At 35.5% G+C, this 13,917-nt stretch overlaps 1 protein-coding gene across 4 annotated transcripts in view; it reads right to left on the reverse strand.

The window, feature by feature from the left end:
* Positions 1–13,917, reverse strand: part of LOC114031700 (tetratricopeptide repeat protein 39C) — a 112,418-nt gene that overhangs the window by 50,081 nt on the left and 48,420 nt on the right. For 3 of the 4 annotated variants that reach the window (XM_027846853.1, XM_027846854.1, XM_027846855.1), the window contains exons 5-6: positions 10,297–10,645; positions 6,894–7,062 (exon numbers count right to left, since the gene is read on the reverse strand). In XM_027846853.1, coding sequence (XP_027702654.1) covers positions 6,894–7,062; positions 10,297–10,645 — 518 coding nt within the window. The other variant, XM_027846856.1, reaches the window with a different exon arrangement.

The raw sequence follows: 13,917 nt of genomic DNA on the forward strand, positions 1-13,917 counted from the left end.
CTAAATTTGTCATGCTCACTGCCAAATTAAATTAAATTAAATTAAATTCAACAAATGTGTATTAGACATGTACTATGTGCCAACTGATGGTGTTAGAGATACCAAGGCAAAATGAAACTCAATAATCATTGCCTTAAGATGCCTATATTCTGTATGTTGAATTGGGCTGAGGAGGAGGATAGACCATGAAACAAAATTATATGGAGGGTATTGGGAGGGATAAGGGGTACCAACAATTAGGAGAATCAGAAAATAGGCCTCTTGTAGGAAGTGGCACTTGAATTAGGGATTCCAAGAGGCAAAGGTGAGGAGGGAGACATAAGACACACTGTGAAAATGCAGAAAGGTAGACATGGAATGTCATGGATGGATAACAATATGTAAACCAGTATGGCTGAAGCAAATGTATGAAGGGAAGTACTAAGTAATTGTGAATGGCTTTAGATGGCAAAGTTTATATCTTTATCCTAAAAGTAAAAGAGAACTATTCTAAAGTTTCTTGAGAAGAAGAGTGACATGGTCATGGTTATGCTTTAAGAAGGGAAAGACTGGAAGCAAGGAGACCAAACAAATAGCTATTTCAAGATACGATCCTGAACTTGGGTGGCTGTGATGAGCAGATGCAAGAGATGCTGTAAAGGTAGGAATCAAGAGTATCTGGCCACTGAAAGATATTGTGGATGAGGGAATGACAGATTAGTCTTCCTATAATACCATTTATGTCATATCATTCCCTAGCTTAAAAGCTTTCCAGTGGTCTCACAATTGTCTATAGAATATAATCCAAATTCCTTAGCTTAGTATTCAAGGTCTTTTATAATCTAGCTCCAATATATCTTTCCAACTCCCCTACACAAATTTAATGCAACCAAGGCATTCTATTTACCATCCCCTGAACATTTCTTCTCTTATTCTCATAACTACGTTCTTGCTCATACCCTTCCCCTTATGCTCTATCTATCTAAATACTAGACCTAGCTCAAATCCCACTTGAAACCTTTGTTGACCCCCTAGTCAGAAACTGTCGTTCCCTTCTCTGAGCTCCTATAAGCCTACGATGTCCACATCACTTATGTCATATATCATCATATCAAATTTCTTAGGACTAGCCTAGCTAAGTACAGAGAGGCCCATCACTAGAAGGTATGTCACTTGGTGATCAATTCTTTGGCCACAGATACCCATAAAACAAAGAAAAATGCAAAATGGTCTTTAGTTCTGTATTTTCTGCTTCTACAATGATAGTGGTAGAACAAGAAAAAAATGGCAAAGGGTGTTAGGAATCATACAGTTTTTAGACCTTGCATGAATTTTAATTTAGCAATTGGTATTATAAATGTGAGATTCTTGTCCAATAAGCAAAAAGAGGCCAGAGTAGAAGAGGAACTAGAATGCTGACATATGAACATTCATGCTAGAAATGAGATCAAAAGAAGAAGGAAGCTCATAAGCTCATAAATTTAGAGCTAGAAGGGAGAAGTTAAATGTAAATAGTGTTCATAGGTTCTCCTTGGAGAGGCAAAAAAAATTGGTAGAGTTGGTTTTACTATGCATTCAAAGGCAAAACATAATTTAATGGTGTATTTGGGTCTTCCCATGTTGCAGAGGTCATGGTATCTGCAAAAAAAAAACATGATAAAATTGTAATTTATGTGTCAGAATCTGTTACAAAGAATGATCATATAAAGAATTTCTGTAAAGAACTCAATTAAGAGCCTTGAAATTAAGGTTACATATACTTAGATTCTCAGTCATTTTAATTCGAAGGTAGGCATAAATGATGACAGCAAATGATACGTTGGAAAATACAGTTCAGGAGTAAAGAATGAGAGATATCAAACACTTGTAGGCTATGCAGAAACCTCACACCTCTACAGAATGAATACTTTTTAAAAGAAAATAATTAGAAGGTATTCAACATAGAAGGCCCTAAATAATATACCAAAATATAAAAATGATTTTATTTTAACAGACAAGAAATGACCTATTGTGGTTGCTGAATCATTTCTGAATCAGTCATTAGTCTTCAAGCAGATCACAGACTTACAAAGGCCAAGATTAAACATGTGATGAATGATCAAGAGTTGACTGTGGCGATACTTCATTTTACACAGGAATTGTGCTCTTGAAAATCTGTTCAAATAAACCATACTTTTTTCCAACTCACTTAGATTTTGGCAATACTTTATCTTCATTTTGGAATAATTTTCAACAGGAATAGCTTCTAACAGTTTATCTGAAAGTTCCTCTGTGCCCTAGTCTGTCAAGTATTCAGTGATCTGTAAATGAATACTTGGGTAAAATAGGGAAGTTCTTACATAAAAAACAGAAAAACTGAAAAAGAATCTCTTAAATTTATGTTCTGTAGTATCATCTGTCTCTAAATTGTCTTTTCTAAAAGCTGAAAGTATCTTTATAGTATTTGAGTTTATGTAGGAGAGATGTTCTTAAATATGTTTTTCTTGAGTTAAGCCAACTCTTAACACAGATAACATTTTTAGGTGTGTGCAAGTGTGTGTGTGTGTGTATATATATATGTATATATGTATATATGTGTGTATAGATGTGTGTGTACATACATCTATACACACATATACATACATATACCCACATACCCAGAGGTTTCAACTACACAGAACAAGATGACTCTCCAGAATAAGCTCATCACTTTTAAACTCAACACCATGCTGTTAACTCAAGCTTTGACTGACATTACCTCTCTCAGTCACCTCTCCCCTGTGACTGAAGGGCTGAAGGGCAGAATACCAAACTCATCCCAATTACTTCTTTTAGAGAAGGCAGAAAATGGATGCTCAGCTCACTCCACATTGCATCTGCTATTGTGACTGGCTTCAACTTTAAGGAACAAGATGTTCCTGCATCAGTTAGCCCCTGATGTCCCCTTGCCAATTTCCTGCATCCTGTTGTATACTGTCTCCCGCTTAAGAGTGTAAACTCTTTGAGGACAGAGACTGTTTTTCTTTTGATTAATTGTATCTTCAGTACTTAGCACAGTTCCTGGAAAGTAGTAGGCATACAATAATGTTTACTTGATTACTGGATTAGATATCGATAAATACACATATGTAAAGGAGTCATAATGTTGTTATTGGACATTCATTCTATGGAACCCTCCATAACTAGATCATTTTGGAACTTTGAATAACTAACCTTGAATGCCAAATTCTGATTTCCACTATTTGGTAAATAACATCATAGCAAGAGAAGAGAGTACTAATTTAATTATATGGAGCACAAATTCAGCAAGTATGAGAATGTCAGATTACAACTATTAGAAAACTCTAATGAGCCTTGATTTTATAATTAAGCCATAGGTATTACTTTCTGTGATGTTTTGGTTTATTTCTAGAGTTATATTAATAACAGAGTCCACTTGCTTGTCAGCCTTCTTCCCAGAAACTAATAGAGGTAGAAAAATTCATTTTGTTTTAAAGTGAGAAAATGGTCTACAATTGGAACCACAATTCACAACCAGATCAAGCAGTTAAAAAAGGAAATGTTAGCTCAAAATTGTTTGGTTATAACCATAAAGTAGAAACAGAAGGAAAATAAATGCTTATTCTACATAGTTGTTCAGTTGCTTTCAAGGAAATCTTGAAAGAGATATAATATGGATATACATAGTTCTTTCCTAATCAATACATTGTTAATATAATGTAGTCAACTAGTTAAACAAAAAGAATCCTTTATTTCTTTACTCTATAGAATATTATTTTAACCTTCACAGCTAACAATAATTAATATTTATTAAACTCCTACTTGAAAGGCACAACAGTATTACCAGTTTTTTGGTGTTTTTTTTTTAAGTGTCTCTTTTAAACAGCCCTCTCGGAACTTATATTTTTAAAAAGGGGTTACTGTCTACTAGACCAGCTTTAGTGTCTGAAATAATTCTCAAGATGCAAAGGCTGAAATCAATTAAAAATTTCCATATTTATATATGACATTCCCTGAGAGTAAGTGCATTTTATAAAATACCTTGAAAGCCATTAGATTTAGGATATAATACCTCAAACTAGATAACCCTAAACTCTAGAAGAAAGAATTCTGAAAAATTTTCTGGATAAACCCCAGGCTAGTTACTTAATACTACTGATGAAAACAAGAGGAAAAAGGGAGAAGGTAACCAAAAACCAATCGATCCTAAATTCTGATTGCCACTGCCAAGAAAAAAAAAATTCAAGAATTGTTTTGCAATGAAGGTGTTCAACACCATCAGAGAGAAGATCCAGTGTAGAGTCTGAGTCAAGGAAGGCTTTTCTATGGATAATGACGTCCTCCAGATGCTCGTGTTTACAGATATTTGCATTAACACCTGGAACATTAAAGAACATCCTAAAAAAGATCCATAATCCAATGAATTTGGCCTAACTATCCACATAGGTAAAACCAAGTAAATGTGGAAAGTCTATTGTCCAGATGATGGGATGAAGTTGAATGAACCTATGGAGGTTGTGTATAAATAAAAGTAAGTAAAACATGGAATGCCTTTTGAAAATAGCAAAATCCTTTTAATATGCCAAGCTTCTCACCCAAAACCAACAAAAAGACCATCACTTATCATCAACGTACTCCCAAGAGTGTCTGAATGGCAGTAAGTCATCAAATACTATAGTCTCTGAAGAACTGAAATTGCAAATCACCAAAAATGCATGGTGGGTGTAAGCAGGTGACAACATATCACAAACAAGAGACCATAAAGAATAAGTGGTGTAAAGGAAATCAAAGAAATGTGCACACTTAAAAAAAAAAAAAAAGGTGGGCTGGTCTCATAGAGAACAAGAAATACTGACGGACAGCACACAGGCTTCCTTGGTAGTCTTGCAATGTCAAAAGAATGCAAAGAAAGCCCTCAGTAAGCTGGAGAGACATCCTGGGGTGAAGTGATAGGAGGACACGGACCAGAGTCTCCTAGGATGAGCAGTTAAATGATGGGTTGCGGCATGAGGGAAAACTCACATTAATGAGATCATAGATCTATCTGAATATAACTGAACCTTGATATAATGATTGTTGGCCAGTGGCCCAAGTCACAACTCAAATGGGCCGGTGATAATATAAGCTAGTATTTGAGACTCAGAAAGATTAATTCTCTTTTGTACATATTTGTGTGAGCATCTCGTCTTATCCATTAGACTTTGAACGCCTCAAGATTAGGGACTATGCTTTGCCTTTCTTTGTATCCTCGTACTTGACCCAGGACCTGGCACGCAGTAGGAACTTAATCAATGTTTACTAATTGACTGATTTTAGTCAGTCTGCTTACTGTCACATTTAGTTTTTAAGAAATATTTTATATAATAATAAACATAAATACAACAGATTAAACCTGGCACCAATTTACATTTAAATAAATAAAATTCAAATTATAAAATGTCATAAGTTTTCAGTTTAGTCCTGAACAATATTTTTTGTACATTTGTTCATAGTTACCTTTTCTCTGGTATGTTCATAAATCAATATGAACCCCGTTCTTTGGATTCTATTTTTTTCTGCTTGTCTTGTTTTATAAAAGCTTCCCATATTTCCTAATATTCCTCATACTTCTCTGTCTTAACGGAATTATAATATTCCACTGCATGAATGTACCACAATTTATTTAATCATTTCCCCACTGTTGAACATTCAGACTGCTTTCAGATTTTTTTGCAATTATAAATAATGCTGCTATGAAAATAGATAGCTCTTTGGTTATTTAGTATCATATAGAACTAAGTGCCACTTTAAATTATCTTTTGCTAATGTGGTATTTATAGAGGAACAATAATTGTATTAAGGAGGGAATGCATGTAGTTAACAGAATGATTTTCCCCCTAAAAGAAAAGCAACATTAAGGAAGTCTCATATATTAATCAACTAATAAGAAGGTAAAATAAAGCTTTTAACACAGGGAGTGAATCATCATGGCTCTCATGAAAGACTATAGCTGGCTAAAAACCTTTACTGGACTACAGCAGCAGATTAATCAGATGGATGGCAGATAGCTGCTACTAACCTTCTCAACTACTCAACTGTACCGTGGGTCAGTCCACATTTGCTCTATCAATAGCCACCTGCATTTAGATTACATAGCTTTTTGTTTATGTACCCAACTCTATAATTAGCATTTCTGTCATTTTCCAAACTATCAAGAAGTAAAATGCTTCCTCGAACCAGCAGCATTTACCATCAGAGTGGTTTAAAAAAAAAAAGGTAGGCGAATGAGAATTCTACTGAATTTCTAAAGAGAGATCTAAAATAGATGCTGTCTCTAGATCAAAAGCAAGGCTTTTGATGTAATGCTCTGGAAGTAGGAGTCTGGCTGTGCAGATCTGCTACAGTGTTGGATTTGGAGCTGGGGGACCTGGAAGGAACGTAAGCACTCCTCGAAAGCATGGATTGTTCCACTTTCTATATCTCCAGCCTGGCACAATGCCTGACTGTTTAAACAGTTGTTTAATAAATTATTAACAAATTATTACATAATTCTTTAATAAATATCTGTTGACTGAGTGAGTGAGGAAACTGAGGGTTTGAGAAGGCACTCCCAAATCACAAATTTTCTCTTTCTCTTAAGCTTAAAGTGCATTTATCTTGTATTAGCCCTCCTTCATCTAAAAAGGAAATAACTGAATTTCCTGCCATTTTCTTTACTGACAATAACGCCACAAGAGGACAAAGAACAAGATAACCCTCCACGATACTTCGGTCACTTTGCAGAATATAGAATATTATCTGAAAACTTACCGATAGACAATGATGAAAAAAATATTCTGTAGGAATTTCAATAAAAATGCATGTAATTCAAGTTGACATTATTTTTTAATGTCCTTATTAAAATCAGTATAAGACATGATGAATATTTTTCTTTTAAAAAATCAGATATATTGTACCTCTAATCTCTGTATTCGTCCCTTGAAGAACATAAACAGGGAAGAATTTGGATAAGCTGCTTCTTTCTTCAGAAGAATCTCCTTAGCTTCATCCAAGCCTGCCTTGTTATCGCTGCCATCCAAGGCAAAGAAAGGACGAACTACAGTGTGATACCATAGTAGAGCTAATCTAAAGAAAATTAGGACAGTGAAGTTAAGTAAACAATTTCACTGGTCTTTTTAGTCTTCATTTTTAAGGACACATATCCCGCATCCCCCAAACACCTTTCAATTAGTACATTTTAAACATAATTCTTACCCAGATCTGGATTTGTATAGCCTCTAGAAATAAAAAGACTATCTTCTGATATATTTGAGCTATGTCAATACTCTTTGAAAATCTCAAAGCGTTACGTGCAAGATAAAAAGCAGTCTACTCTTTGCAATTAGATGACTAATTTTTAAAAAAGGTAATAGAAACATTTCTATTTCCTGAGTCATTTAAAAATGGCAGGTAGAGAGTCAAGTCAAACAAACAGCTAGTCAAAATTCAAACAATTATTTACTTGTAAATTGAATGCAAACAGAAGTACAATGCAAATGAAATCAATGCACAAATTAAAAATCTTAACCCTTCAACCAGAGGCCTTAGTTTCCATATCTGTACACTGTGGTCCTTTCCAACTCTAAATTTGAGATCCTATGTACTTTTGGCCCCTTGAAATAAGAGAATTACCATGTCCTTTCCACTTTTTCCAGTGGGCATATAATTTGCCTTTTTCACAACAAAGACAGTTAATTATACTTATGGTATAATAAATAAATACATTTTTATACAAATAGTAATAGATGTTAATAGATATAACTAACAAAGCTTAGTGGTATAGACCTCGGAACTTGACATTGATAATTGAAAATTACAAGCTACAGTCTCAAATTACAATGACTGGATTAAAGTACATAAAATGATCTGGGGAAAAAAAAAGATAGAACCTCACTATTATAAAACTTAATCGCAAATTACACCTAGCTATTGGTTGGAATGGATGATTATAATACAATAAGCTTTTAAAAATTCAGTAAAATCATTACCTGACACTGATAAAGCCAATATGACTTATATAATGTTAAAAGAACAGTTATTCTATTGCTTATAAGGAATTATCATCATTTAATATAATCTAACAAAATACCTGTTTGAAAGAATAAATAAAAGTGATGAATAACTGGCATGGCGATCACAGGTAAATGAGCATGTCCAGTAACTGGTCACATTTTTATAACACTTTACATATGTAAAACACTTTCCTCACAACAATAGTGGGAAGTAAGTAGTGCAAGTATTAGTATCCCCACTGAACCCATAGAGAAACAAAGGCACAGCGAGAGTAATATTTGTTACTTGAATGGCAAGGTTGGGACTTGATTCAAGTATTCTCACTCCAAGTCCACTGAGCCTTCCACCTTCCACAAAATTCTAGAAGTTTTGGTCTGTTCTCTTAAGAAGAACAAGTATTTCTCTGACAATTGTTTTTACACTATTAGTTTGTTTATTCAACCATTGCAAAGGACTATTCAGACATGGGATAGGATGAGTTCATTAAATCTTCAAAATCAGTGGGGTCCACATGAATAACGAGACAAGCAAAAACAGCAAGTGCCATTTTGAGATGCCTAGCTTCCAGGAATAAGAAGGTACTGCTGGGTTCTACCCATATTAGGTCATATTTGGAATACTGTGCTCAATTCTAGGCACCTCAGTTTAGGAGGACACCGTCACGTTGGAGAAGAGAGCAACTGGATGGTGAAGGGCCTTCAGTTCAGTCACATAAGGACCAGGTGAAAGAATTGGGGATGTTAACCTAGAGAACAAAAAGTTTGAGGGATGTGATAGCTCTATTCAAGCATCTGTCAAGTGGAAAAGAGATCACACTTTCTCTAGTTAAGCCTGGAGGTAAGAACCAGAAGCAATGGTTGGAAGCTACAAAGAAGATCCAGTCTCAATGTCAGCAAAAATGGAACCATTAAAGTTATTCAAAAGTCGACTGGGCTCTCTCAGAGGTGGGGGGTTCCTCCTCACTGGAGGTTCTGTTGCAGAGACAGGATAACCACTTGTAGGACAAATGATAGCAGGAAATCTTCTCAGGTATTGCCTGGGCTAAGAGACTGCTAAGGTTCCTTCCAACTCAAATTTAGGGAATGAAAGTCTATGGTTTCTACTATTTTCACAGGACTGTATTGGTAGATACTTTTCCAAATTATAAAATAAAGATGATTTCACTAGCACGTGCAGAAGCTCCTTTTACCAACACAGGTCTGGCCCTTTCTCTCAACTTCTAGTCTCAGAGAGTTGCATAGATGGAATAGTGTAACACTGTGTTGCATAGCACATAGGACAAATGATTTGCCTGGAGTCACACATATAGTTATATATCAGAGGCAAGTCTTGAACTCAGATCTACTTGGCTCCAAGGCCAGTTCTAATCACTGCAACACGTAAATAAATATGAATCTTGAATTAGAGAGCAAATTCTCTTGCATGTCAGTCAGTGAACAAGCATTATTAAGCACTTACTAAGTGCCAGGCACTGTACTTACACCAAAAATTCCGAAAGGTCTCCTTTGATAGCATCGCCTTATCTGAAGGATTTTACAGGTAGGGGTAAAGTGTAACTCTAGAAAGAAGTTCTCTTGTATCATTATTTTATGTCAATTGACAGTCAATTTCCCAAAGATAACCTTCAATGATGTCACTGGTGACTACCATGGAATTAAGAGACTTGCCTAATAACCCTTTGCTCTAGCTGGAGAGAAGCATCTCCTCTGCCCACCTGTTCAAGTACTCATGTTTCCATTTATTGCACCGACAGAACAAAATAATATGGCTGAGTTTGACTGATGTGTAAAATGTAGTTCATACTTATGACACCAGCTCAGTGATTAATGTGACACAGAACTAGATTTCGAACATTTAAAGTCTCTGTAAGTACAGAATTCTTAGGAAAGTATAAAAATGTATAATGAACTTTCACAATTTCAAACCCAAATCAGTATTTGTACAACTTCAAAAAGCATTTGAAATTGTAAAATGAAAGGTTGTTCTAGATGGCCTCTGGGGTGGTGGTGCCTTTCCAGCTCTACGTCTCTGATTTTATGATTCCTTCACTTAACAAGATTAAAGTGCAATTAAAATTCTCATTAGAATGTTAAGACAATAGATGGTCTACCTAAAATTCTACATTACAGTATCATCCTCCAACAGAATAAAAGCCACCAATGATGCAACAAGTTTTATAAGGCATCACATTGTGTCAAGCAACGGATTGTTTTACCTGCTGTTTCCTTTAAAGTCTCATCTTTGATTGTAGTTTACTTACTTTCAACACTATAATATCTACCAAAGCATTGCAATATAGCTACTCACGTAGCTAAAGGAGCCTTCATGTCCTTACTTTCACTTGCATACATCAATGAAGAAAGGCCCTGCATTCGGTCTCCAGGAAAACCCAGCAGGTTGATGATTTTGAGAAGGTTTGGTGGCACCATGGATATACAAAGATGAAATAGTCCATATCCAAAGCTAACAGCCCCTTTCAGTCTATTTAGAGATTCCTCTGACACTCCCTCCACAGCAACGTGATTATCATTTGCAGCATCTGAGGGTTCTTCAGTTAGTTTTTTCTGATACAGTTCCTGTAGGGCATTGATGTCTATGTAGCACTTGTTGTAGATTTTCCAGGCTTTTCTAAGGATCCATCCACCTTTTATGTATGCTAGGGAAAAAAAAGAGAAAAAAGGAAAAAAAATGGGTTTTTGGAGTATAAATTACCATATTCTGAATATAAGAGCAGTTATGAGATTTTTCAGTATTGCATATTTACAGCCAACATGAAAACCAGGCCAATTTTTAAGAGGGAACGGCATGGATTCCAAATTTCATATGAAGACTATCCAGAGATTTTCATTTTAAATATTAAAATACAGTGGATTCCAAATTTCATATGAAGATTATCCTAAGTTTTTCACTTTAAATATTAAAATACAGTCAAAATTCCATATGTGATCATTTAATTGTTGGTGAACAATCTACGTTGTTGGTTTGATGCTTTTTTTCAGTCTATAATATTACTGCCTTTTCACACACCCCTATTCACTATATGTATGTCACACACAGAGCTCCCATCCAAAAAAAGATGTCCAGTGACAAGAGGGTCCTAGGAAAAAGCTCTTCTCCTACCATTATTTTCAAGGTTCCCCCATTATTTTTTTTTGCTACATCCTTTACTTTACCAGAATGTAGCTCAAAACATGGGCCACCAAGAAGGCAACAAAAAAAAAAACAACAGGTGCAAAACACATCACATCACCCAGAGGTGTGCTTTTGGCCTGGGCCCTTCCCCAACAACATTTTTACAAGTAGATTAAAGAAGACAATTTGGCTTTTAAAGTTTGACTATTATGATCACTTCTATAACACAAATTCAAGGAAGAGGATATCTTTGTAAGGAATGTCAGTGGTAGTTGTGGAGCAAATGTATATACTTTCCTCATCTGCAAAGTTGTAACTAGCAAAAATGTACACATTACAGATTTGTGATTACTTGAAAACACAGGAAGAAGGATGAAAGCAATGTTCTATGCAAGGAGAGACAAAAAAATACTTTCAAGTTTCAGGAAGTTTTTTTTTTTTTTTTTTTAAGAATTCAGGTGACCAAGAGTGGATGAGAGAACTGGGGTTATATTTAATATATCAATGTTCACTAACCAATGATTATCATGTCTCCTGTGGGGGTCAATATTAACAATATATCTAGTCTAAAAGTTATAGGTTATTGATGGATGATGGTCTTTGTAGAACAAAATTTACCAAAAAATACTTCAAATTGATACAACATTTTAAGGTTCACTGTGCACTTTCCTCACAACACTGTGAAGCACATAATGCAAGTATTATTACTCCCACTTTGCAGGAGAGGAAAATAAGTCCAATGACTTGCCCATGGTCACACAGTGAATAAGTGGTGGGACTGGGATACAAATCTAGGTCTCTTGATTCTAACCCTAATGCTCTTTTTTACCACTACTGTGCGTCGGAAAGAGGCAGGAAAAGAGATAAATGGGCTCACAAAGCATTAGTTTATTTTTTTCCTTCTTAATGAAAGCATCAAATAAAAATAAACATAAAAAGCATGGACAAAATGTAACACTTCTGCAACCCTAAGCAAAATGCTAGCAGTTATCACAAGTACATACAGATAAAAAAGATGATTAAAAGGTGGCAAAAGATTAGCAAACAAGAAACAAATCTGAAATTAAAAAAACACACTTGAAAATGTGAAAGGATGAGCTTCAAATAAAATGGCTGAACCTGAGAATTTGTAAAAACCTACAATTGTTAGACAAACAATTATTTGCTGAGTGAGAACTATGCAAAGTGCATTTAGCACTGAGGTTGTAAAGAAGTTTTGTGCCCTCAAAGAGTTAACAATTAAGAAGACACAAATGCATGGGAAACTAAAATTGAACAATGCAAAACAGTAACTAATTAACTGCTAATTACACTGGATTGCAAAAATTGCCAACAAACACTGGCATACTTGTGACACTGTCCCAACCAGTGTCATTTTGCAATAACGTAATGACATAACTGCCCCTTTCCATAAACCATCCTGACATCTTCAGGCTCCTTGGCCTTCCCTGGTTCTTGCTCCCTATTAAGAGCTCCAGTTCCTGTTCTCCACTCCCAAGCCTACCAGTAAATCAACAGTCAACAAGCATTTATTAAGTGCTTACTATGTGCTAAACACTGCTAAGAGCTGAGAATGCAAATATAAGTAGAAAGAACAAGGCTCTGCCTTCAAGGAGCTTACATTCTAATGGGGGAAGATAACATCTAAAACCTCAAAGGGAGCTGAAAAGCAGAGGAGGTGACAGAGACTGGGATACACAGGAGCCCGGTGAGAGGGTGCGGTATGAAAAGTCTGAAGTGCAGCCTGTAGAGGAAGGAGTCATGGTTGGCCTGGATGCCTTAAATGGAAAAGGAAGTGAACAGGAATAAGCATTTATTAAGTACCTACTATGTGACAGGCACTGTGGGAAGTGCTTTACAAATATTATCTCATTAGAAGTTCTGGGAGGAAACATCAGAGGGAGAGGCCTCTGGGGAGAGGATACTTCCAAAGTGAGAATTCCATGGCTGAAGTTGAGACTTCAGGGTGAAAAGCTTGGTCCAGAGGGCAGCCTGCAGAGGACCACAGCTCATTACCATTCTCATAGGACCACCTGACCCACTGTAATATTACTAACTTTAACGTTATGTTTTCGTGGAGCTAATAAACGATGTTACCAGGCTAACATGGAGTGCTCCCAGGTGTTTAGAGGGTACATGTTGGAAAGTAGTACAAAATTAGGTTAGAGAAAGGGTGGGTCCAGAGTATAGAGAATTTTGAAAGCCAGGCAGAAGAGTATGTTCTTGATATAGTAGGAAAAAGCCAACATTGGCCTCTAAACAGAAAAGGGACATAATAAAAAGAATGTTTAAAGACAATTATTTTCACAGCAGTATGCAAGACAGAATGGAAGGGGACAAAAGACATCAGATAGGAGGTTCGCTAAAATAATTCTATCTGGAAGTAATAAGAGCCCAGACAAGGGTAGAAGCAGTAGGAATACTATTCTGCCCCACCCCAAAAAAGGAAACCTCATCTTTGTGCATATTTCACAGAGCTCTCCTTAAAAAAAAAGTAAAGTTCACTTTAAAATAAAAATGAAATGAATACAGCTTATTATAGAATCTGACATCATAATTTTTTGTTACTTTAAAACACATAAAAATAATAAAATTCCACAAATTTTGCTGCTCTCAACTGCATGCTACTAAACAGAATCCTAAATTTAGATCTAAGCAATTTAAAACAAAGAACTGGTTGCAATGAAATTCAAAATAATTTTTTTTTCATTTAAAGGAACATTTTATTCTTACTATTTATGGTAGTACCTAAGTACAATTTGGGGCTAAGATAACCCTCTCACTGCACTATTTCCA

The sequence above is a fragment of the Vombatus ursinus genome, unplaced genomic scaffold (assembly GCF_900497805.2).
Source record: "Vombatus ursinus unplaced genomic scaffold, bare-nosed wombat genome assembly UNPS02015255.1, whole genome shotgun sequence".
Classification (NCBI taxonomy): Eukaryota; Metazoa; Chordata; class Mammalia; order Diprotodontia; family Vombatidae; genus Vombatus; species Vombatus ursinus.